The sequence below is a fragment of the Lepidochelys kempii genome, chromosome 1 (assembly GCF_965140265.1).
Source record: "Lepidochelys kempii isolate rLepKem1 chromosome 1, rLepKem1.hap2, whole genome shotgun sequence".
Taxonomy (NCBI): Eukaryota; Metazoa; Chordata; order Testudines; family Cheloniidae; genus Lepidochelys; species Lepidochelys kempii.
The window spans coordinates 272751687-272778741 of record NC_133256.1 but is presented as its reverse complement, the minus strand read 5'-3'; the positions used below and the strand labels follow the sequence as shown (position 1 = coordinate 272778741).

Here is a 27055-nt window from a genome sequence, read left to right as displayed (position 1 = left end):
TCCAGCTAGCCACATCCATTCTCATTATTAAGTATGTCCTACAGCATTTGGGCAAACAAAATGGAAGGAGGCTGCATTCAAGGATCTTTTCCCTGTAGAGATCAAAGATCTGGTTTAGAATCAATCTGTACTTTACAGCCAGGATCACAGTTAAAAATGACTTGAATAGTCCAACTTTCAAACTAGGTTAAACTTCAACACTATACTGAATAGACTGCAGACCTCATAAATACACAAGCAGTATGTAGGTTTTTTTTAATTTGCGTTTTTATCAGTTTTGAAACCATACAGTGTACACTTCCTGCATCTTATTTTTAGAAATTGCATTTTATCATCTTTGGATCTCCAGTGTGAAGTATGTGATAATCTCATTTCTTGAATTTGCATTTTTATCATTTTTTATTGTAAATTGTATGATGGATTGTACTTCACTTCTTTATTTTCTCAAAGTCTCTTTCTTTCTCTTTTTCACTTGCTTCCATTTCTTCTTGGATCTGTAGCCAAAATACACAGCATATTTTTGTATAATTTTTTGTTATAAATCTCCATGTCCTTTTAAAGACGTATTAAGCGTTGGAGCATTTAGCACTTGTAACAGTTTATTACAATAAAGAGAAAATATTCACTCAATATAACTGACGCATTTTCAAAATGCCACACAGATTTTTTTTCTCCAACATCTTTGCAAATAGATCTTTAAGCACTGTCTGAATGCGCGTGTGTGCGAGCGCATTAAAAATGCATATCACACATAGAATTTATGCAATAACATTTGGGAAAGCGTGGGCAGCTTTGTAAATGGGAAAACCTGAAGGGCAGAGATTATTTAGTAATTACAATCAGACCACCACTGAAGCCTGATCCTTCACTGGAAACATTGATTCACTCAGGGACATCATTTCCAGCATTTAAGTGCAATTCAGTTCACCATGTCTGTGGGTGTTCGCAGACTATTTAAAAGATATCTTCTGAAACTAGCAATCTTGAGGACCACATAAGACTGTATGCCACAGACGAAGAAGAACCTGCCCTGCATCACCTAGCAATTTCCATGGCTGGGGACCATGGGAGAATCACAGAGATTCCACAAGCTCCAGCGCTGTATTGCCACTTTTGGATTGGGAAGGGCTCCGGGTCCGATATAGACACTGTAGTGAAGATGTATGGACTTAGGTTTCAGTTCAGCAAGCTACTTGAGCATATGCCTAACTTTAAGCCTAAATAGCCACACAACTTACGATCTTAAGCAGTTAGGCACGTGCTTAAATATCTTGGTGAACAGAAGTCTTAGAAAGCAAAGGGAGGGTGAGGAAGGATGCCAATTGTGATGACAACCTGCCATGGATTGTCAGAGGGGACTGAGACATCCTGCATTCAATGCATCAGCTCTACTGCTTGAGCTACAGGACTTTAGTCCCCTAGCTTGCAGCTGTTGCATTCTCATTAAGGTCTTCTTTGGAGAAACCACTAAAGGGAGATAAAGACTCACACTGTAGTAATGTGGATTGCATAACCATAGTACTTTGTCCAGCACTGCAAGCCAACAGCTACTCCATACAGTAACAACAGCATAATAGCTCCTGACTTTAGAGGAAGTCATGTATCTTGCCAAAAGTGGGAAACCATGAGATATTGGGTAAAAGAACATGGTCTCAAAACAAAAGGGCAGACAACTCTCTCGGATTTTTCAGCTCCCCTTAGAAAACAGTCGTCTTAAGGTAGGTGCCTAGGTAAAAGCTTCTTCCAGATTCTAGCTGGAGAGAGAATCAAAACAGATGTGTCATCTTTACTATATTACATTGCACTGAAAGTAATGCTGTCAAATAGGTACCTGAATGGATTTTTTCAGATTTAGAGTATGCTTTTGTATGTGGGCTTCTTTTTCTCCACGCTGGTGAATTATAGGATGCTGCAGTCCATTTGTCTGTAAAGAAATATAATTCTTGATTTACATTTTCACTTACAATTACAGTAAACTGCTTCTTATTCTGCTACTCATGTTACAAAAATATTAGCTATAATATCAATTGACACAACAAAAGCCATCTCCAAAATATAAAATAATTTAAACTTTAAACAGAGACTGAGGGCTTGTCTACACAGTGCCTTGGTTCACACCAGCTGGCATGTAAATTCTAAAGTGCACCAGCACGTTGTGCAGTAACTGGCTTCGGTGGCCCCAGTTTGCATGCACTAAAACTTCCCAATAGCACGTTATATTAATACCATTTCAAACAGTACTACATTAATATGCACTAGGGAACCTTTGGTGTGCGCCAGCTGGACTGGACATGGAGGTGGATTTGTGCTGCACCCTCTAAAGATGGGAGAACTACTGCTCAAGAGAATGTTGTCTGACTTTAATTGGCAACTTCCACAGAAGTGCATAAAAATTTTCATTTTTACCTGTAAATATTGCAATGAGACCTGCTTATTACGATTATATTGGGTCAAACTCTGCTTTTGGTTTTTCACAGACTCCAAGGCAGAAGGGAACATTGTGATCATCTAGTATAACCTCCTGTGTAACACAGGCTATAGAACTTCCTCAAAACAATCCCTAGAGCAGATCGTTTAGAAAAAAATCCAATCTTAAAATTGTCCATGATGAAGAATCCACCATGACCCTGGGTAAACTGTTCCAATGGTTAACTACTCTCACTGTTTCTAGGTGATGGAGAAGCCACCATGATGCTTGGTAAGTTGTTCCAGCGGTTATTTACTTTCACTGTTAAAAATTAATGCTGTATTTCCAGTCTTAATTTGTCTAGCTGGTGTGACAGGGCAAGGCCAGATGGCTATGGAAAAGCAGTGGGAGATAGATATATTAGCTCCAGGCTAAACAAATCCCTGGTACCAGGATAAGTGAAATGGCAGCTGCTCCAGGTCAATTAAGACACCTGGGGCCAATTAAGAACTTTCCAGAAGGCAGGGAGAAGGCTAGGTTGATTGGGACACCTGAAGCCAATCAGGGGCTGGTTGAAACTAGTTAAAAGCCTCCCAGTTAGTCAGGTGGGTGTGCATGTCAGGAGCTGTGGGAGGAAGTTGTGCTGCTGGAGAGGCTGAGTAGTACACACCATATGAGGCACAAGGAAGGAGACCCTGAGGTAAGGGTGAAGTGGAGCTTGAGGAAGTGAGGGCTGCTGTGGGGGAAGTAGCCCAGGGAATTGTACACGTTATGTTTCTAAAAGGTCAGCTACCATAGCTGATACTATTAGGGTCTCTGGGTTAGAGCCCTGAGTAGCGGGTGGGCCCGGGCTCCTCCCCCCTTTGCTCCCTGATTAATCACTGAGACTGGGAGACAACAGAGACTGTGCAAGGAAGGATAACTTCTCCTCACCTCCCTCGCTGGCTTACGATGAAAATGGCTCAGTAGACTGTGACTCTTGTCTCTAGAGAGAGAAGGGTTACATGGAGGGTCACAGTGAGCCTCTGAGGCTAGTGAAATCAGCCAGGAAATGCGTGACTCATGGAGGCAAGGACAGAGCTTTATCACACTGGTTATACTAATCTGGTGGAGTTGCACTGGCATAACTGAGGTACTTGACCAATTATATGGACGATCTTCTTCTAGGCAAGGAATCCTGTGTAATCAGGAGCTCACCTGTAGATGGATTCGGCTTGGATTCTTTGGTAACACTGACATTACTGTAGGTCATGTTTGTTGACCTTCCAGGTTCTGGAGAATTCAAGGAAATGCTTCTCCCAATGGCTCTTTGAGATGGAACATAAGAAGTATTTTCAGCATCTTTGCTTTGATCATTTTGTTGGCAATTTGCTTTACCTTTTGGATTCGAAGCATGCATTGCTGCAAAGGGGAAAAACAATATTATGCTAAATTTAATAGATGCTATTCAATGTTTGACATATTATGTCACATATTAGGCACACAGAGTATGTCTACACCATGTTTTGGAGCGAGCCTCCCAACCCCAAGGGGGGTCCACTAGCATTCTAAAAACAGCTGTGGTTTTCTAAAAACAGTGCTTTGAAGTTCCAGCTTGGGCCGGAGCTTGGGCTCTGATGCCTAGCGAGGGGGGTGAGCTTCTACGGACAGGGAGTTATTAACTTAAAACAAATTAACCAAATGATTTCTCAAAATACCTTTGCCTGCAAACATGCTGAATGAGTTTTTTGGTTCTTCAGAAATCCATTTCTTTTTCTTCACTCCTTTAAAGTGACGCTTCTTTACTGGCTCAGTGTGGCTCATTGCTAAGGGAGAAAAATAAAACAAATTTATTTTTTGAAAAAACACATTATTTAGTATCTCATTATTATTTATTTATCTCATTAAAGTAGTAGAGTGTTGAATTAAAACAAGAATAACTTCCTCACATTTTACGTACACTCTCCGTTGGATACAGACCTTTCTTTTATGTGCTAAAAAACTGATTCTGAAAACAGTAATTATAGTAAGAATATCAATAAATATCATCCCTAAGAGTAAAATCATAATGGTGCCAAAAAGTTATGTTGATTCAATTAGAAAAAAAAGTTCTCATCAAACCTCAAGCTTATTTTAGGAAACTAGGTGTTACTAGAGTACGTAACAGATATTTCTGGCCCAAATTCTGGCTCAAAAGGTGTCCATATATGCAAGCCAAAAAATCTGAGACAATAAAACATATATTTTAAGGAGGGCAGATATTTGCTGTAATCCACACATATGTTCCCTGACTATAACCCATGGATTTTATGTAAGCTTGTTTGAACAGGAGGTCCTTTACAAAAGTGAGTGTGTTACACCCACAGCAGAATTTTATGCATGTTGACCCAAAACACAGCATAGCAACTATGGAATGAGCTATTGTGCAACATATAACTGACCCTCATATGTCCTTGGCCTTGTCAGTCAGCTGGTCTAGATGAGACACTGGTAATTATGATGCTTAACATATGAAAGAAAACTCTTCCCTCTGTGCTTACACCAAGAGTAAGGAGATTGAGTAAGGGAAGGGCAGAATCTCATATCCTGCATTACATGGCAGCTATCAAACTCTATGACCCTATGTCCCCTGCTCCACTACAGGAATCCAGGGCTTTGTCTGCTTTCACATCCAGCTGAACAGCATAAGCACTACCTTTTGCTCCTATCAGTTCAGGCCAAAATATAGGAGAAATTCTTTACTTGCACTTCAATGTATGTAGACAGTTTCATTACTTTTTAACCTACTTGTGATTTATAGCCAGAATTTGTCGTCTTATCTTTTACTTCAACAACAGAAGAATAATATGCAAGAAATGATTTGCCCACAATAATCATATACGTAAAAAAAAGTATATTCAGATAAGGAAATTTTGTGTTCTTCCAAACATATTCTGGAATCCTGTAGTGCAAATTGTGGTCCCAATTTAGCAAGGTACTTTACCATGTGCCTAATCTGAAATACGAGAGTAGTTCTTAGGTAGATTTAATCATGTGCTCAAGTGCTTAGCTGAATCAGGGCCTTACATTGGTATTCATTAGGGTCCTGATTCTCTGAGATGCTATGCGCCCTCAATTCTCATCGACTTTCACTGGAATTGAGAGTGATCACCTGCTCCCAGGATTAGATCTTTGGGCTTTAGGAAGATAAAGATAATTAGCAAGCTGATACTGTTTATATTGAAGTCATTGGGAGCAAGATTGCCTTAACCCAATAAAAGTGCTTTCATCATTTAGTATGATGAAAGAAACCACACTGTTGATGGGACTTCACCAATTCACTCAAAGTGTGTGGAATATAACAGATGTCATTTAGGTCCTGCCTCAAGTGTCCAGTGAAATTACAAAGAAAGCAAAAAATGTTTTCCAAAATTACAAAACGCAAAAATAATGATTCATACCTTTCACATCTGAACGTCTGGACGTAATTAATTCTTTTTCTCCAGTTAATGTTTCACTTTGCTTCCTTCCAACAAATATACTCCTTTGTGGTATATAACAATCACCTCCTGCAAAAAATTATGATGCATCATCAAATTATAAATAGAGACATGGTATGTTCTCATTTTAAGATGAACTTGATTGTACTGTGTTTAAAATGCAGAATCCAACCTTTTCACTTTATTCTTTTTTATCATTTAATTTGTGTTAGTTTTTGGTTAGAATAGTAAGAACATAAACATGAAAAACAAATAGAAAGCAGTTATGTAAAATGTGTATATAAAAGTCAGATAAATGGAAAATATATTTAATATTCTTTTAATTCATACCTCTCAATATGAATGTACGTTTCCATAATTAATTCTCTCTCTGAATTAACTCTTGATTAAGCAAATACAAAGCACCAGGACAACAGGCAATAAGATATTAAACATAAAAACAAACACATACATTGCTTATAATATATACAGGGCTCAGGAAAGTGATACAATTTATAAAATGCTACCAAAAACCCTATTATCTCTGCTATTACTTACATTTGATATGATCAATGATTTTTTTTTGCAAGAAAAATGCAGTAAAACTAATCTATGTGGACTTCAGTAAAGCATTTGACATAGTACCACATGGGAAATTATTAAACTGGAGAGGATGGGGTTTCAAAAGAAAAGGAGATAACCAATGATAGGTAAATATAAATGCGTGTGGTGTCCAAGTTCATCCTTAATGACTGAAATCCGGATCCTGTACTGAGATCTCTAAGCAGACGCCTATGACAATGGGCACAAGGATTTGCCCACATGGAACAGCTTGCAGGATTGGGGCCTTAGTAATTTCCCATGTGACTGCCAAAAACAAGTCAGTTCAGCTTTACCAAAGATATTCTCTCAAACATAGCAATTTCTGAAAGTTTAGTATACACGTTATATCTGACTGTCATGCTTGTTTATGTTGAAGCTGTGTGAGCTTCTTTGCAGCCAGAGTAAGAAAACAAATCTAAGAAACAATTTTTTTTTCAAGATTAAATTAAAATCCCATTGAGTGGAGTCACCAAACTGAAAATATTTTTTCACTATGTTACTGAGATGGGTGGAATCCAAATACAACAGTAATATTTTTTATTATTATTAACAGCATTGAAAGAAAAAGACTTTACAGAAAATACAGAAATAAATTCCATGAAAGGTATATTTGGAAATTATTTTATCTACCAAAGGATATTAGATAATGAGAACACATATTTTAAAGTTTCAGAGTGGTAGCCATGTTAGTCTGTATCAGCAAAAACTATGAGGAGTCCTTGTGGCACCTTAGAGACTAACAAATTTATTTGGGCATAAGCTTTCATGGGCTAGAACCCACTTCATAAGATGCATGGAGTGGAAAATACAGGAGCAGGTATGAATACATGAAAAGATGGGAGTTGCCTTACCAAGTGTGAGGTCAGTCTAACGAGACAATTCAATTAACAGCAGGATACCAAGGGAGGAAAAATAACTTTTGTAGTGGTAATGAGAGTGGCCCATTTCAAACAGTTGACAAGAAGGTGTAACAGTAGGGGGAAATTAGTATGGGGGAAATTAAGTTTAGGTTTTGTAATGACTCAACCCTCCCAGTGGGTTCTAGCCCACAAAAGCTCACGCCCAAATAAATTTGTTAGTCTCTAAGGTGCCACAAGGACTCCTCGATATTTTAAAGTAATTACCTCCATTTTCAAAGGCACCAGGATCAGTCCTGGTGTTACCATCTAACGATGCTGTTACCTCTCCTTGTCTTTCTATAATATTAAACTTTGTTGGAACTGTAACACCATCACCTAGAAAGGAAGCAGAGGGATTTTTTGGCTTAGTTATGTGGAGTCAGTGCCTTTGTGGTAGATAAATGAGCTTGGGAGAGTAAAGGAAGTAATGGATAGCACTTTGCAACATGGACATTTTTTGCACACTGATTTTATGGATAGACACATCTGCGAGCATTTCTGAATTATGAGCAAAACTTGCATGAATGCTTAAAGGCTTAATATAATTAAATCTCACAGTATAAAGTTGAGGGTAAACCCCTATCTCTGACAGAGGTTTTCAAAAAATACAATGTACTAAAACTTTTGAATTGTTTTGGTGAGCAAACCATGTTTATTGCACATATATCAAACATATTTAATTGTACTGCCAATGGTTAGCCACTTCACTTCAGCATAATTAATTTAATTCTACTTGTATTATTTCTTTCTGTAAACAATGACATATCATGAGCACATTTTTATTCGTCAGCAGATCTGGTCAAAATTCAGACCGACGAAAGGAAGCATCCTCACAGAATGCAACTGCTCCAGTCTCCTGGCGAATCCACAGAGTTCATATTCCACAGACACTCCACAGCCAGACCCAGGGAGGTGGGATCCCATTGTGGGGAATGTGGGCAGTATGTTTTAATAAATTCCCTGACTTTTGTCTTGCACAGATCATACCTGGTCTTAACAGGAAAGATCTGCCTAAGGCTTCTGGGGCCTCAGTGGCCATTTCTACACTGCCTCTGGGAGCAATCCCAGTCCTGGTCCACAGACATGTGGTAGATGGGCTCACGTTAGGGCTTTAAAAATAGCTGTGTAGACATTGTAACTAATGCTGGAGCTTGGGCTCTGAAGCGCTGTCTACACAGCTATTTTTAGAATGCTAGCACAAGCCCCCACTAACCCAAGTCTGTGGACTCAGGCTGGGAGGCTCACTCCCAGATGCAGTGTAGACATACCCAGTGAGGTTAGATTAAGGGTCCAAGTTAGTGCTGCTTTTGCTAATGAATATCATAAAAGTGAACAGAACCTGACTGCATCCCAAGAAGTACAGTGAGATGTGATATTCATAACTGACTGCTTTGTGCCATTATAAACCTTCCTTTTTGAAGATAGTCACTCTCCTCCCACACCATTCTCCATGACTTAATCATTGGTTTAGAGTACATTTCCGCTAACCTCTCCTTAAATGTTCCCCTTTCCACTTTTATTAGACATCTGGGTGCCCTGTAATGTAACTAATGTACATGAAATACACATTACACGATTCCTGTGAAGTGCCACCACACGCAGGCTATAGGAGGGCTGCAAAGAGGTTAACATTATAGCTACTCAGTTCACATGATTAAAGGTTTATGAATATAATCTATGGTATTTCTAAGGGCCTATCACTGTGATATCTAAGCCCTTGAATACCCATTAGAAATACCACCTCAAAAGTACTTTAATGGAAATACCTCTACTCCCAAGACAGAATTCAGAGGATATTGTGCAGAGAAACTATTTTCTCTCTCTTCACTCCTATTAAAAAGGTTAAATTGGTAAAAACCAGAGGTCCAAAAAATCATACTTTTACTAGCCAATATTATCTCAGATTATCTCTATCTGAACCAAAATAATATAGGTTTCAGAGTAGCAGCTGTGTTAGTCTGTATCCGCAAAAAGAAAAGGAGTACTTGTGGCACCTTTAGAGACTAACAAATTTATTTGAGCATAAGCTTTCGTGAGCTACAGCTCACTTCATCGGATGCATTTTGTGGCACCTTAGAGGTGCCACAAGTACTCCTGTTCTTTTTGCAAAATAATATACTCTCTTCATTGTTGTTCACTATCTTCCTGCTTCAATTTTCTTTACATGTAATTGCAGATCCAGATGGTTATCCATGAAGTTTTCCATTATGTTGTAAACAACTTTATGGCAATGATAAATGTGCTACTCTCACTTATATACTAACATCTCACTTCTTTCTCAAACACTTTAATGACCAACGCACTAATTACACTAACGTCTAGGAATGTTCAGAGCATAAATTACTCTGTTAAGAAGCAGCAATACTATCACCTATTATAATAATAAAAGCTGACATTGATTTTTGCAGGCATACCACCTGGCTAACGGGAAAAAAGAAAAGCTCTAAAATCTTGAGTGGGATAAATGTTCATTAATTCATGTCCCTTGGAGCTCAGATGTGTTGTAGCAGACCCAATAAAAAAAGAGACTGTAACCTTATTTCAAAAGATACTAGAAAACAAATTGTAGCAGAGATGCATGCCATGGAATTCAGGAAAGTACCACATGTTAACCTTGGCTCTACTCAATTGACCTGGCCTTATTCCATCATGCTGTAGTCAATGCAGGTGTCACATCCTCATCACCATGTCTATGCTGTTTCCATTTAATTAAAAAAGTCACAACTATTTCTATTGATTTTATTTTGTATAATTCTTTTTTTCTAAATTTGCAAAACCTAATATTTGGATCTAAACTATCTGATAGTGTCTTTCTATGTAATTACATATATATGAACATTATTCTTAAAGTGAAAAGCATTGCCACTCAAGTACTTACCTTCTTGTAAGTCTCTGCCAGTTTCCATGGGTTTCAATAGCTCATTATTCAGTGCTGAAGACATGATTTTTGCTGACTGGTTCTCCTGAGGAGTCTGAATTCTGTAATATTCTCCTACTCATGCCCCCCAAAAGAAAGAAAAAAATGTCTTTACTCACTGATTATATTAATATTTTTTAAATTATCAATAATTAGATATTTACCAGATTTATAACACATCTCCTTTATTGCTTTTTCTTCCTCAATGTCTGCCGGAGTTTTTGTCAATAAGTAAGAGGCATCTATAGGAAATATTTTTAAAAGAGAGAACTATACCTGAGTACAGACTCTTCAGGATTTGTTAATGCACTATTCATAAATATAAACAATTTCATTATAAAATGAAGGAACTTCCCCCCACCCCCCTTTCCTGTTGCTAGTTTATCCAAGCCCTCTGCTTTCTGGGCAGAAAAACTATTGCTTACTGACAGATATTTTCATGACCAATATTGTCTTAGTTACAATGAAAGTCAAAAGGTTGACCATTATTGATGTTTATTTTAGATGGTTTAAATTAAAAATAATTCAAAAGCCTTTCTTCAGTCCTCTCAAAACAACCATACAATCACACATAAAAGGAAGTGATCCTGAGTGAGCAAATAAATACTTGAGCTGAATGACCTATTCTCTGATAAGCTATCTGGGGATGCACTGAGCATATTTTGCACATTCATAAGACACTTGGCTAACACTTTGTCTACATAAGGAAGCTGCACAGATAATAATTAACAATTTGTTTTTTAACCGATTTAGTCAATTCAGTGCAAACCCATGTTTGGACACTCTTATTTCAGTTTAAGAGTGACTTAGTTCAGTAGCTCAACCAAAATAAGACTATCTACGTAGGGGTGAGAAACTGATTTAAAATAAAGTGGTGGAACTTTCTTACGTAGACAAGCCCTGTGGCTATGACCCTGGCCCTAAGCTGAATAGTTGTACGCAAGCAAATGCAAGCAGCCTCTTCAAAAAGGTAAGTACACACTAAAGGCATGGCTACACTTGCAGATGTAGAGCGCTTTGAGTTAAACCAGCCTTCGTAGAGCGCAGTAGGGAAAGCGCTGCAGTCTGTCCACACTGACAGCTTCAAGTGCATTGGCGTGGCCTCATTTGTGGCACTTGCAGCGGCTTTGGGAGTGGTGCATTATGGGCAGCTATCCCAGCATGCAAGTGGCTGCAACGTGCTTTTCAAACGGGGGGCTGGAGGATGGGGTGGAGTGTGACAGGGAGTGTGTTGTGTGTATGTGGGGAGAGAGAGAGTGGGTTTTTGGGGGGCTGAGAGCATGTCAGCATGCTGTCTTGTAAGTTCAGACAGCAGCAGACCCCCCTCCCCTCTCCCTCCTCTCTCACACACAGCATTCCACAGTAATGGTTGCTTTGTCTCGGAGGAGATAAGCAGCTGGCTGTCAGAAATGGAGCTTTCAATGGGCATTTCTGCATTCCTACAGCTGATTCCAAACAATGACAAGAGTGGCCACTTGACTTAAGGGGATTATGGGATGTTTCCGGAGGCTGATTAGAGCGCAGTAAAGCAACACCTCGTTCAAACTGGCGCTGCGGTGCTCCAGCTGGGGTGCAGCAAACGTTATTCCACTTGCCGAGGTGGAGTACCAACAGCACTGTAGCCGCAGAGTCAGAGCGCTCTACTGCCTTGCCAGTGAGAACGGGTAGTGAGCTAGTGCACCCAGGGCTCCTTTATTGCGCTGCAACTCGCAAGTGAGCCATGCCCTGAGACAGCAACTAATTCAAAAGCAGCAAGTCAGGGAGTAAAGTGAGAAAGGGTATGCAATTTACACAGAATTTCTTTTACAGAAACGAATGTAGAGTAAAATCCCTGTCCATATTGGCAGTTCCTATCTCTTCAAGCAAATATTGCCATTACCACTCAAAGAATTAATCCAGTTCAACTTTAAATGGGGAAAATACAGCCCACACACCCCATTTTCTCTCCTTAAATGTCCCTGTTATAGACCGTTAAAATCAATTTGGCACAAAAAGATGGCAAAGGCAAAAACAGAAGCAAGTCAAATGAATTAGTTCAAGAGGAAGCTGCACACATCTTTAGAAGCTGGACTGCCCAAGGGCGCAGTCACAAACTAGATTTTTGGGTTAGATATTTTGAGCGATAGCATGGATTGTATTTACTAGAATGATAAAGAATTATGAGCTTCATATTTCTCCGCAGTTCCTTGATCACTAGATATTCTTTTCCTGCTTCTCATGCAAAACTATCAATACAGGGCCTATGATACCACCTTTCTCGAGTACAAGCAGTATACAGACCATAGAGGGCTTGTATACACAGCATGGCAAAACAGGCCAGAGGGATGTTATTTGTAAAACTAACTTGATGCGCTCTGACTGCCCCATATAGACCCTGCTGGCATGCTCTAAAAGGTACCCCTTCACATTAACACAGTCCTTCCTCTCCCTTACACCTTGTGGAGGCATTCATACGCATGCCAAATGGGTGTAAAACTCCACCACCGATGTGAGTGGAGGGATGGGATAAGGAGAAGATAAGTGAAGTCTCCAGCTCAGCAGCCCAGGGAGAGGCACACATTTCTGTGTTCATTAAAGGCTGACTTTTCAACCGGAAATTATCTCACATGCACATGGACAGAGAAATAGAGGGAGTTAAATAGTCATAAGACAGACTAAAAACCAATTTAATTTAAAAAAAAAAACCTCATGATTTTTGGGCTAATCGCATGATTTTGAGGGTCTGACTCACGTTTTTGATCTCTTGAGGTTGGCAAACTATGTATAGCCACCAGTTATTTATTACAGAACAAATGTGAGCCCTAAGAATAGGGGTAATTTCATGGGCAGGTGTAGTCCATGAGGTTTGTACAACCTCTGTAGAACAGCAAGCATGGAAATGATTTTAGGCTGGACAGAACTCTAAGTCTTCTTGTTTGGCATAAAAATTACTTCATCTCTGAATTGCCGCAGATGCTTTAAACTCTCAACTAAATGCCACCTAGCAACAGCTAACGTGTTTCTTGTTAAAGCTAAAGCACAAAATGAAATTAGCATCCTGGTCAAACCTATACAGTGATAAATCTAAGAGCCTTGGGAGAACCTTTTCAATGAGTAAAATGATCATTTAAATTACAGATGGAGCCAAATAAATCTGAACATCCCTGAACTCTGAGAAAGTTTGGATCTGTATCTGAATTGTTGTATTTCAATGCCATGTGAATTGTGGCACTTGCATTCATTTCTAATTAAGGAAAAAAGAGAATTTGAATTATACCAGTAAGAAAAAATAGATATTAGATCTTTTGAAAGTTTATTAATGAGAGTCTACATTTACTATGTGTTTTATACAATAAAATAAAGATAATTATAAAATATTCCCAAATATTTGACCTCTTTCCTCAAAAATGGCATGATTGTTGAAAACAGCCAAAAATCTGTTGGCAACCATTTTGCAAATTATTTGAGAAAATCCACTTTAGTTTCAGAGTTCAGAAAAAGGTCATATTTACAGTTCTCCTCTTCTTCCTCTTCCTCTTCCTCCTCCAGGCTGATGTTTATGATCAGTGGAGGATGAATGGGTCTTAAAATGCTTTCTTGACCTTTTACGGGTTCTTGAGTGTGGGCAGGATGCAGAGTTCCTTCTTGAACTTCCTTTTGGAGTGTGGCATCTATAGGAAAGTACATGAAGTTCGGTCTGTTAATAAGGCATTAGAACACCAAAATCAGGTTCTAATCAGTTTGTTATACATTTGAAATCATAATTGTATTTGACAAAGTCACAAATTGCCAAATTGTGTCTTTTAGGCGCTGTACTGAGAAGGAGGTTGGCAGAAATGTGTCTCCAAGGCAGAAGGAACATGGGGAGACATGGTAACTCAGGGACACACAGTGCCTCCCAGAGATTTTCAGCATGCAAGGATAACACATCATTGCACCAGCCTTGAGTAGTAAATAGTATGCAGTTCTTCCAGTGGCTGGCCATCTCTTCTGGCTGGTGTGTGTATGGGAAGGTATAAATAACCTTGTCTACTCCTGCCCCTTTTTAGGGGCATGTCTACACTGCTTGGGCTCTGGGTCAGGCCCAAATCCCCCTTCACCTACACAAAATTCTGTCTAACTTGAGCCCAAACCCCAGGATCCCACAGGAATTGAGGGTTCAAGCCTGAGTCTAACAGAGGCGTGGGCCCAAACTCCATTGTTTTGCACTGTAGATGCAGCTCAGGCCTGGGGTCCCCAGATTCGAGTCCTGAGAGTCCACCAACCCCATCTCACAACCCCATGGGACAGTGTCCTTTGTCTTTCCTATCCCAAGACTGGCCAATTGACTCCCACGAAACAGAAGCATCTCTCCTGGTTCAAATGCAACTCTTCAGCATTTAACCCTTCCATTTTATTCTGACCACTGAGCTGCAAGCAGAGTGACCCATCTTCTGCATTTGTAATGGTCACCGCCATCAAGAAGTCTTTTGCCAAGCGTGCTGCTAGCTGGTCATGGGAGCACCGCCACATTTTGCTTAATATCTGGTGCAAGGTGAGCAAACAGTTCAACTTTCCCAAGAATTCCAGGAATGAGCATGCATACCAGCTAATAGTGCAGAAGCTGGTGCTGGGGATTCACTGGACCAGTAACAAGTGCAGGGAGCAGATTAAGCAGTTCAAGACCAACTCCTGGAAAGCTAGGGATGAGAACTGGATCTCTGGGAACTCATTGTCATCCTGCCACTCTTACAAGAAGTTTGACCAGGTGCTGGGTACTGCGCCGAGCATTGAGCCACCAGTGCTTTATGGTCAGTCAGGAGGGCAACCTTCTCATCCCTGAATACAGTATAGGACCAAAAGGGAGCCAGCAAGTGCTGGCCGAGGCTGCCCAAGTGACTCTTGTACCCAGACCAGTTCCCTAGAGCAGCTGTAGCACATCCTGGGTCCCTACTCCAAAGAACTTTTTGATGCCTCTCTGGAAGAGCTGTCCACCACAGAACTGGCATCAGAAACACAAGGGGCAGAAATAGCCCCTGAGCCTGGTAAGTTTCTGGATCCATGTTTGTTGTTATTAATATAGGGATGGGAATGATTTCCAGTTTATCGGATGGATTTCCTGTTTATTACCCAATGCAAAATTTATTGCAAGCTCCAGGCAGCAGCATGTATCTGCTAATGTATCTTTGCACAAAGATTGTGAAGAACACAGCAAGCCACAATAATACCGACAGCATTGATGACACTGGAATCCTAACATGTCTGTAAATAACACCAGCGGGATTTCAGTCTGTTAAATGCACATTCAACCACCATTCCTCACATACTCAGAGTATAACTAAACCTTCTTTTACTAGAGACTTTTATCAGCATATGGTTTCATAAGTGAAAGAAAAAGGGGGTACACTGGGTACGGTAAAATAACAGTGGGGATAGTAACTCCATTTATGACAATGTCATTTGGTGGGAATAGTGTCCCAGCTTGTCTATGAATGTAGACTCCTGATCAGCGGAAAACCCTGGCATCATGAACTTTCCAGTGCAGCCCACACTGGTGTCCATAAATCAGCCTCTGAGGTCCACAAGGGCCTGCATAACAATGGAGTAGTACCCTTTGCAGTTTATGCACTCATGTACTTCTTGAAGAGGTCAAACTGTGGCCATATGAGTCCCATTTATGGCCCTGGCATGTTTGGAAACTCCATTCTCTCAAAACCAGCAATTATTTAAGGGATATTTGTTTACGTTCACTACCTTTGGGTAAATCATATGCCTGATTGCGTCTGAAACCTCTGTGACCACTTCACGCATGGTTGACTTTTCAATGCTGAACTGGTTAGCAACAGACTTGTAGCAGTCTGGGGTAATCAGGTTCCAGACAATTATAGCAGCCTACTTCTGGACCAGTATGGCTGCCCTCATGAGTGTCTTTACTCTGGAGCGTAGGTGCGACCTGCTCACAAAGTTCCAGAAATGTAGCTTTCTTCATGCAAAAGTTCTGGACCCACTACTGGTCATCCCAGGTCTGCATGACGATGTGATCCCACCAGTCTGTGCTTGGGCCCCTGATCCAGAAGCTCTGGTTTACATGGGGGGAATCACCAGCTACAGCAAGAGGTGCAAGCAGCATCAGCCAGTTTGATTCTTCCATGTCTGTATCATCCTCCTCTTCCATCAGGAACCTTTAGTAGGTCAGAAATCACCAACAGAACATCCACCAGTGTCTCATGGGTGCTTTGCCTGTTTGCTGAAACAGGCTTGGCAGGATCTATTGCTAACTTGGCAGACTGTGACAACTTCCTGTAACGTGTGGGGTGGACAATCAAGTTTTCCCACACTGCAACACTAACCAGAGGCTGGAGTGGCTACAGCTGGGGAGGGTGGCTAGGATGCCTGAGAAATAGTGGTTTGACTTGGGACTGAGTATTGCAGTGTGGACATTGGAGCCCCAGATTTGCAGCCCAGGTCAAAAAATTCTAAAGCTAGGGTCACTATGCAGTGTGGATGCCAAGCCCTGGACTTGTTTGTAATATGTAATGATCTGCTCTCCCACAGACATCCGGAACTACTGTTGGTACGAGGAAGCCCTCCTCCACCACTGAATAAAGCTCCCTATTTAATACCACCATGTACATATAGCCGTGGATCACCTGTGAATTTAGAAATTATACTTGCTAATAGCTCTTCCAAGCCGCACTCTCATTCATAATTTGGAATGCTTTTTCAATTGTAATTCTAAAAACAGAGCTTCCTCTGTTAAGTCTTTCATGGGTTGCTCAGTGCACCAAAATGTGGTTGGCATGGACACGTGTCATCATGTACAGTATGCATTGGACACACTCCCATGAAATAGCTTTGGCAAAGTCTGCATTCAGCTTTGGTTAGATTTTTCTCACGGATAGAAAAGAACTCCCTCCTTAAGCTACATTTTCTTTGTTCCTATTATTCTGGAACTTAAATGAAGCCTTTTGCCAATGCCTGTCCAATAACTATGCTTGGAAATATGCCATGTGATAGTCCGTGTTAATGTGACACCACTATAATGAGCAGTAGTGATCTAAATTATTGAGAAAGTATTGTTTAAGTTGTAATTCAATTTTTTTTGCAAATTAGTATACATTAATGTGTTTAATATACATATTAAAGTACTTTATAGAAGTCTAGAGTCATACATAAGTCAAATATGAATTGAAGATTCATCACATATGTATTGTTTAAGGACTACATAACACACCCACTGTAGTTATTATTTCACTGACTTCAGCATGAGCCCAATACCTTTAGCGTCCATATTCATCCAAATGTAGACCTCAATCAGTAGGGTCTGTGACATATTCACTAACACCATCCCATTCTATGAAGTTGAGTTGGTCTTTAATATTTTGCCTGAAGGCTACAGTCACTTTTCTTGGTTTACAGATCCATAAGAGGGAAACTGAGGTCTACCTTTACATGATACAATCTACTCCACAAAATACAACTTTGTATTCTTTAAGAATATCATATGCAGTAGCTTTGGCTCCAGAGTCTGGATGTGTACACATGGTGATCCCAAACCTGAAGACCTAACTCAGGCAAAACTTCATTAAAGTCGATAGGAGTTTTGCTTTAGGAAGGGTTGAAAAAGAACTAGCCATTTTTCCAGAAATAGTCTGGATTTTTGGAAATCAGAGAGTAAAAGAGAAATCATAATTAAGAAGTATTTGCTTCACATATTCTCTCCCCATCCCCATGTGCCCAGCCTGAAAGGCTTAACTGAAGTCAATTAAGGGGGGAAAAACACTTGAAAGTGACCTGCACACGTGATGCAGCATTAGAAATTATTTTTTTAACTGTCTCCAAATGAGGGCCATTTCATACATATCTAATTTAAAATTTGCGTGTATTGTGGACCCTGACTTGGTGTGATGTCCCATCATAGACTGCTGGTGACATCACACCCAGCAAAGAACCTTTTTCTTTTAAAATATTGCCTGGGTTTCTAAACTTTTTCATTATTTTATGAATAGTAAAAATAATAAAAAATAGTAAGCATTCTGAGTAAACCAAAATATGAAATAGTAAACGTTTGGAGGTGTTGGTTTTGGTGAACATTTTATTGCTATTCCTATCTGCTAAATCTAATCTGTCCTTCATTTTGAGATTTTCTATTTTCATCACCACAGTTTCTATGCACTACCTCTCTTCCCCTCCTCAGACTGTTTAATAATTGAAGGCAATTGATGGAATCTAAAATTTATCTTTACTTAGCTAGCCTGTATTTGCAAGGGCAGAAATCAGTTCTCTCCTATTTCATTTGTTCATTGTATTTTAATTTCTGGAGTAGCATACACCATGTTGTGGCCACTGTGAATACTGTGTTTTACACCAGGAAAAGGTTTACATAGATTCTAACTCTCTGGTTCAATGTAACTATGAGGCAGTTGTCTCAAAAATATTCCCATTTGGCAAAGCTAACTATTTAATCAACATCTAATCACTTGCTCCATTACTGAATGGAATCTTAAAATAAAAAGTTTTCAACTCAGCCAGAACCCCACTTTGAAAACACAGTGGTCCCAAATGCCAAGAGAGCCTGTAAAACAGGTGCAGGGGGATGAGTTCTTATTTTTTCTATTGACATTCGGCTGGTTACTGGCTTTGAACTTATAAGTGGAATTTCTTACATGCCCTCACCCTCTTCAGATGTATAAATTAGATCATTTGTATCAGGAATGTGAGCAGAACGGCCAACAGTTGACAGGAGAGAAGGAGAAAAAAAATGATTATTTCTTTCTATATTAAGATGGGTAGATAATTCCCACAGATGGAATGTATTATTTCAGATGTTGTTTTAGAAGGCACATTTGATTTGTATGTATGCGAGGTAATGGGGGGAAATTGAAAAGGATAGCGAGAGAAGGTATAACTGCTGCCCACACAGTTGCAATCCACTAGTCATGTATGGTTAACCAGTGAATCATGGCCATGCAGTAATGTACAGTATACATTCTTCCAAAATTGTGACTGCATAAATGACCTCAAATGAATACTATATGCTGTGAAGAAAGTACTGTACTGCTTTAACACTCAGCTCCTATGTTTGAGTGAAACCCTGAAGAGACCTCACTGTGAGTGTAGAGGCCATTATGTAGTTGGAAGTGGATGAGTGAGAGTCAGGAAGGCCCAAAGCTTTACAGAGGTAGTAAAAAGTACAGGGATTTCCTAAAACACAAACTCTTCAAACTAGATTTGACTGCTTATACACAAATCACTGCCTCACGTGACTGTCATTCAGCACATCAAGGATACACACAGCATGTAAAATATTACTGTGTATAATTTTTCACTTGTGAGACAAATGGATTAAAATTTGAATTGCTACTCAGTACATCACCTTTGATGTAACTGTTACCTACAGAAATTCCTCACACAATGGCCAAAGAAATTCCTATGGGAACCCTAGTCAAACATAACCATAAGTCCTTTACTAACCTTGACTTGAGATCATATTCCACCCAATCTGCAATGCTGTCTTTCTTCACCTACAAAGGTATTATATCAACACTAGAAGTGGACAATACATTTTTATCTATTTCAATGTTCAAATTATTGAGAAAATATTTTTACTCACTGCTACTAGGTGGCAAAAAAAGTCCATTTATATTACGAGGTTTGCTATGATGGAAGACACAACTGATCCTCACACAGCCTAAAGGCTGTGTTTCCCAGAAACATGAGATTCTGTTGTATTTTTGCTATAGGAAAAATAAAAAAGGGACAGTTTTCAGATATAATGATTATAACAAACAACAAAAAATAATGGACAGAACACTGATTAGTACAATATATCAGTGAAAAAAGAAGAAATATGGTATTGTTGTGAAGGCATAGGACTAGGATACATGGGGCCTGATTCTGATCTTTTACAACAGTGTAAATTAGGAATTTCTTCACTGAGATCAATGGAGTTATAATGGTGTCAGATCAGAATCAAGGTAATGGATTCTACTCCTGGCACTGCTACAGACTTTCTGAGATGCTTAGAAAAAAACATCAATTTTCTAATACCCCAAATTCACTTAATTTTTGTGTCTCAGGGCTTATCTATTTGAACAGTTAATGCGCAGCAAGCTGGGGTGTAAATCTACCTCACATTAGTGTGCCGCACACTAACTGTACATGTGGACCCTGCTGCCACACATTAAAAGTTCCATAATGTGCTTTGATCTACTCTGCTTTGAAATGGGAACAGAATAAAGTGAATTAGAGAACTTTTAGTTTGTGGTAGCAGGTTCACATGGACAGTTAGCGTGCATCACACTAATGTGGGGTAGCATTATTTCCACACTTACTGCACACTAACTGTTCATCTAGACAAGCGCTTGGTTTCCTTATCTGTGAAACAGGGATAATAATATCTACCTCACAGGCATGTTGTGAAGCTAAATACACTCATGTTTGTAATGTGCTTTGAGATCCTTGGATGAAATCTGCTGTGTAAGTGCAAAGTATTACATTTTTATTCTTTTATTATAAAAATGATATTATTTATTATTAATTATTATTATTATTAAAGGAAAATCAGAAAAGGAATTAACACCCGATGACTGACTCTGAATCAATACAAGTTTTCAAGCTTGCAGTGCATGCTAGCCATGGATTGGGGTGGGGGCGGAGGGGGGAAGCTTGTATCTGGGTGCCACAATGTCTTCATATTTGAATGTGAACTTGGGTGTCAGATGTGAAGTTTAACAGAAGTGAGGGTCAGTTTTGCTTTAAGAATGAGTGTACTTAAAGAAACTTATCTACCTGTATTTCCATATGTCTAAATTGGCAAAGCTGATGTGAACATCTTCCCTCTCTCCATAATGAGCACACAATCTCACTGCCAAGGGCTTTTTCACAGTGACGGAATCGGCACTTGGAACCCTAACACAGAAAAAAGGCAAGTCAAAGTTGTATGATGTTAGATGTCAGTAGTTGGCTTACATCTTCTTTATTAATGAGGAAGTGGACAATACACTAATCTGTATAGTACAGTATTATTGTTGTGACAACATACCTGAAAGCAATGGAAAAAATGTTGGACCTGATTTGCTGATGCTAGTTTAGCTCCATTATGCCCAATTCTGCTGCACAGGTGAAAATCCCAAGCCAATGGGAGTTACACCTGTGCGGTTGAGGGCAGAAGAGGCCATTTGTCCCAATGGAACTGCTACTGATTTATGCCAGTGTAAATGGGGGGAAATCAGGTCCTGTTAATGTCACATGAATTATGCCATAATTGCTTTGTCCAGTCTAGTTTAAATGCCTGAAGATATGGGGCTCCCATTACTTACGAACTTGGGAGACTCAGTCTACTGGGTATTACTATTTTCCTGATATTTGGACTAAATTTCTCTTGCCCAGCTCTATTCCTTTACTTCTATTTATATCCCACTGGATTAGCCTAAACAATTACTCACCCTCCTTGTTGTTCTCTATCTGTCCTCTCAGATACTAGCAAATGTTAACATAACTCTCCCATAGTAATCACTAAGCAAACTATATAGATTTTGTTTTTTCAGTACCCTATTCTCCACTACATAAGAGCTATGCTCAGAGGTAGTGGGCAGGGGCAGCCACAGGAAGCTGGCTGATGCTCAGCCCCAGCAGATGTTAGGGGGCATTTTCTAACATCTGCAGCTGGTGTAAAGCCTATAATGGGGTTTAAGAAAGCAAGAGATCAGGCTTAGAGAAGCGCAGCTCAACCACATCCCCAATGCCAGCCCCAGTCACCAACTGACACAACTCTTTCCTCCCCCTTACAGCAGGGTGTTATGTGGGGCAGCTGTTACAGCGGGGCAGCTGGTATTATGCAGCACAAAGTAAATTTAGCAGATTGAGAGATTGACCCTTAATCTCTTCTCATAAATCAAACATTCCAGCTACTTAATCATTTTGTTCTCTTCCTTTGATTCCATCCAGCTGGTCAATATCTTTCTGGTTCTGCAGTGCCACCACTACATGCAGTTTTATAGATGTAGTTTCATCACTCTTGAAGTCCACCAGGGAGCATGGAGTGGTATGATGCATACTACTTAAATGCTCTCTTGTGTTAGCTAGCATTTGTCCAGGTTAAATTTATTTTCCTTCTGTTATTTCTCTACCATTTTTGGAGTTTGCAACACCTCCTAATTTAGTAAAAAGAAAAGGAGGACTTGTGGCACCTTAGAGACTAACCCATTTATTTGAGCATAAGCTTTCGTGAGCTACAGCTCACTTCATCGGGTGCATCCGATGAAGTGAGTTGTAGCTCACGAAAGCTTATGCTCAAATAAATGGGTTAGTCTCTAAGGTGCCACAAGTACTCCTTTTCTTTTTGCGAATACAGACTAACACGGCTGTTACTCTGAATCCTAATTTAGTAACATCTGTGAATTTTAATACCATTTACTCCTCTTTCCAGAGCATCATAAAAGACATTAATTATAATAGGGCCAAGGACTATTGTCCGTAAAATGCACTACTTTATTAAATAAAATCACTGCAACTGGCCAGACTGGTAACATATGCTAGGCATTTGTACTGAAAGTAATACCTAATCACTGAGGTCCTGATCCTGCAATTGGATGTACTAACATAGACTTCTGCATCACCCCATTGACTCTGCCTACTGGGCCCATTCTCACAAGCACTTCTTCAAAGGGTGATAACATCAGGAATGATGTGATTTCAAAAAAAACAGTATGAAGGAAAGTCGGGCAGTCAAACTATCAATACCAGGCAAAGTTCCTGTTGTCTAACAAATTTATAAATGCTGTTTATCACAAGTTATAAAAATGTTGTTTAAACAAAACAGGAGAAGTGTGCTGAGTGATCTTTATGCAGTGTTTGCAAAAGTCCACTTTGCACAGTGCACATTTTTAATTAATTAAACCCCTTTAGAGTGTGAGCTTGATTTTCAGAACTAATGACCACCCACAAATCAATCTGAAGTGAACGGAAACGTCAGGTCCTCATCACCTCTCAAAATCGGGACCTATGTGTGTGTCAAATATACATGTACGGAGACACACAGAGAGTGACATATACATCCATATATAAAGAAGAGACATAAGTTCAAACTATAAACTCCTCCTTAGAGCAGGAAAATCAAAGATGCAAACCACTGTAAATTCTACAATATTTACCTTTATGCAGGTGGAATAAAAATAGAAATAGCAGTCATTCCCAACTTCTGCCATTGTCACCTCTTGTACTTCTACTCCACTGTCTTTATACAAGAAGGGTATAAACGTACAGGTAAGAACTACCAATGGGTATGGAAACAAAACTCCTTTTTCTGAAGACAGTGGTTTTCAGGATCTAAGCTCTATTTCCTTTTAAAAACAGACCTCCAATTATAGTATATCTCAAAATTATATTTAAACTAATTACAAATCAGACGGTACCTTCTCCAGGTTTGCCGAAGTGATGAAACATTGAAAGTGGTTGCTAGTCAGTGCACAGATTCAAACTTCCAGAATTTCTCTCATTGTTACTTTAGTTCTTATGACATCATCACAAATGACATCACATGACCGTTTAGACTGGGACTGCTCACTTATTTTCATTGCTGTTGAGTAAAATAGAAAAAAATGAAGTTGTTCCCAGTTGTCTGTTATCCTAGCGTTTCTCTGATTCAAAACTGATTGAAACATAATTCTCATGAGTTAGAGAATACAGAACATTCACTTAACTGTTTGATGCAGGAACATATATAGTTTGTAGCCGTATCGATCCCAGGATATTAAAGAGACAAGGTGGGTAAGGTAATTTCTTTTATGGGACCAACTTCTGTTGGTGAGAGAGACTAGGGTGACCAGACAGCAAGCATGAAAAATCGCAACAGGGGGTGGGGGGTAATAGGAGCCTATATAAGAAAATGACCCAAAAATTGGGACTGTCCCTAAAAAATCGGGACATCTGGTCACCCTAAGAAAGACAAGCTTTTGAGCCACACAGAACTCTTCTTCAGGTCTGGGGAAGGAACTCTCAGGTCACAGAAAAATGCAAGATGGAACAGATTATTTAGCATAAGTAGTTATTGTAAGGGACCATTGAAGGCAGAGTAGCCCATTAACACCTCTGCAGTGTTATAGAACATAGAACAAAAAGAGGGAGTTAGTGGGTTACAGATTGTTGTTTGTCCAATGACTGCAGGGGTGCTAACAGACCACTCTACCTTGACTGGTCCCTTACAATCTGTGCTAACTACTTATGCTAAAAAATCTGTCCCACCTTGCATTTTGCTGCAACACTGAGGCTGTCTCTCCACTACAAATTACTTCAGTGTAATGTACATTGCTCAGGGGTGTGAATAATCCACATCCCTGAATGACATGAATTATACCAACCTAAGCACTAGTGTGGACAGTGCTATGTCAGCTGGGGGGCTTCTCCCACCACCATAGCTACCACCTCTTGTGGAGGCAGGCGTTATTAAGCCCATGGGAGAGTTCTCGCCTGTCGGTTTAGAGTGTCTTCACCAGAAGCACGACAGTGGCTGTGGTGCAGCTTCACTGGTGCAGCTGTGCCGCTGTAGTGCAGACAGAGCCTGAGCTTTCCTTTCCCAGACCTGAAGAAGAGCTCTGGATGGCTAAAAACTTGTCTCTCTCACCAAGAGAAGTCAGTCCAATAAAAAATATTACCTCATCCATCTTGTCTCTCTGTTGCCGGAACAGTAATTTTAGCATTAAACCTGTTTTCAACACTCCCAATGTCAGTCTCCTAGGGTATGTCTACACTGCAATTAAAAACCTGTGCCAGCAGACTTGAGCTTGCGAGACTCAGACTAAGGGGCTGTTGAATTACAGTGTAGATGCTTGCGCTCGGGGTGGAGCCCAGGCTCTGGGACCCTGCAAACCCGACCTGACGCCTAGGAAAGAATTTTCTGTAGTATCTCAGTGCCCTACCCATCTAGTGTCCCATTACCAGCTACTGGGGATATTTGCTACTAGCAGTCGCAAATTGGCTACATGCCATTATTGGCAGTCATCATGCCATCCCCTCCATAAACATATCAAGTTCAGTCTTGAAGCCAGTTAGGTTTTTTGCCCCCACTGCTCCCTTTGGAAGGCTGTTGCAGAATTTCACTCCTCTGATGGCTTGAAACCTTCGTCTAATTTCAAGCGTAAACTTGTAGGTGGTCAGTTTATATCCATTTGTTCTTGAGTCAACACTGGTTATGCTTAATTTAAATAACTCCTCTCCCTCCCTGATATTTACAGAAAGCAATAATATCTCCCCTCAGCCTTCATTTGGTTAAGCTAAACAAGCTAAGTTCTTTGAGTCTCCTCTCATTAGGTATCCTCGGATCATCCTAATAGCCCTTCTTTGCACCTGTTTCACTCTGAATTCTTCTTTCTTAAACCTGGAAGACCAGAATTGCACATGTTATTCCAGATGAAGTCTCACCAGTGTCTTGTATAATTGTACAAACACTTCCCTATCTCTCCTGGAAATACCTCACCTGATGAATCCTAGGGACTGCATTACACTTTTTCATGGCCACATCACATTGGCAGCTCAGTCATCTTGTGATCAACTAATACACCCAGGTCTTTCGCCTCCTCTGTTGCTTCCAACAGATAAATCCCCAGTTTATAGCAAAAAATCTTTTTAGTCCTTAAGAGCATGACCTTGCTCTTTGTGCTATTAAATTTCATCCCATTTCTATTACTACAGTTTTCAAGGTTGTCCAGATCTTTTTGTTTGATATTCCAGTCCTCCCCTGTATTGGCAATACCTCCCAACTTTGTGTCATCCACAGATTTTATTAGCATACTCCCACTTTTCATGCCAAAGTCATTAACAAAAATGTTAAGTAAGACTGGGCCCAAGACAGATCCCTGAAGAACTTCACTAATAACCTCCCTCCACTCTGACAGTTCACCTTTCAGTATGACCTGTTATAGTCACCCTCGCCCCTTTAACCAATTCCTTATCTACCTTTCAATTCTCATATTAATCCCCACCTTCTCCAATTTAACTAATAATTTCCCATGTGGAACTGTATTAAGTGCTTTACTGAAATCCAGGCAGATTAGATCTACTGTATTCCTTTTGTCTAAAAAATCAGTTATCTCCTCAAAGAAAAAGATCCAGTTCGTCCGACACACTCTACCTTTTGTAAAAATCATGTTGTATTTTATTCCTATTCCCGTTTATCTCTATGTCCTTAACTACTTTCTCTTTCAAAATTTGTAATAAGACCTTTCATGCAATTGAGGTCAAACTAACAGGCCTGTAGTTTCCCAGATCACTTTCCCCCCCTTTCCTAAAAATAGGTCCTATATTAGCAATCCTAAAGTCAGAGGGTACAACATCCAAGTTTACAAATTCATTAAAAAATCCTTGCTATTGGGCTTGCAATTTCATGTGCCAGTTCCTTTAATATTCTTGATGGAAATTATCCAGGCCCGCTGATTTAGTCCCATTAATCAGTTTCTGTTTGACCTCCCCCTCTGATATAGTAATTTCCATTAACTACTCTGCCACTATCGCTAAGCTCCTTGGTACCCTTATTAAAAACTGAGGTTAAGTATTTATTTAGGTGTTGGACCATTCCTAGATTGATCTCCACACCATCTTTACTGCTTAGCAGTCCCAATTCTTCTTCCCTTGTTTTCTTTTTATTTATATGTATGAGAAACTTTTTATTGGCTGGCTGTGATAAGAAAAGAACTGAAGTAATTAGCTCTGCATAGCCCTTTTATAACCTCAGATCAAAATATTCAGAACTGTGAAAAGGTGTCTGAGGAATCTCAGTGGGTGCTGCTTTCCAGCAGATTTCTGAAGCTCAACAGTGCCAGTGGGTTCATCTCATAAT

The 27055-nt window shown here is 39.8% G+C and overlaps 1 protein-coding gene across 5 annotated transcripts in view; it reads right to left on the bottom strand.

The window, feature by feature from the left end:
* Nucleotides 1–268: 268 nt before the first annotated feature.
* The window catches only part of C1H12orf50 (chromosome 1 C12orf50 homolog), a 28823-nt gene continuing 2036 nt past the window's right edge, over nt 269–27055 (bottom strand). For 2 of the 5 annotated variants that reach the window (XM_073327600.1, XM_073327599.1), the window contains exons 2-12: nt 23637–23800; nt 21013–21132; nt 19835–19958; nt 13755–13913; nt 10428–10505; nt 10225–10338; nt 7572–7682; nt 5827–5934; nt 4105–4212; nt 3605–3808; nt 1767–1924 (exon numbers count right to left, since the gene is read on the bottom strand). In XM_073327600.1, the coding sequence (XP_073183701.1) occupies nt 1767–1924; nt 3605–3808; nt 4105–4212; nt 5827–5934; nt 7572–7682; nt 10225–10338; nt 10428–10505; nt 13755–13913; nt 19835–19958; nt 21013–21024 (1176 nt within the window). In that variant the 5' untranslated portion in view covers nt 21025–21132; nt 23637–23800. Of the gene's footprint in view, nt 495–1766; nt 1925–3604; nt 3809–4104; nt 4213–5826; nt 5935–7571; nt 7683–10224; nt 10342–10427; nt 10506–13754; nt 13914–19834; nt 19959–21012; nt 21133–23636; nt 23801–23924; nt 24372–27055 lie in introns of those variants that run through there. The other 3 variants (XM_073327602.1, XM_073327603.1, XM_073327601.1) reach the window with 3 other exon arrangements.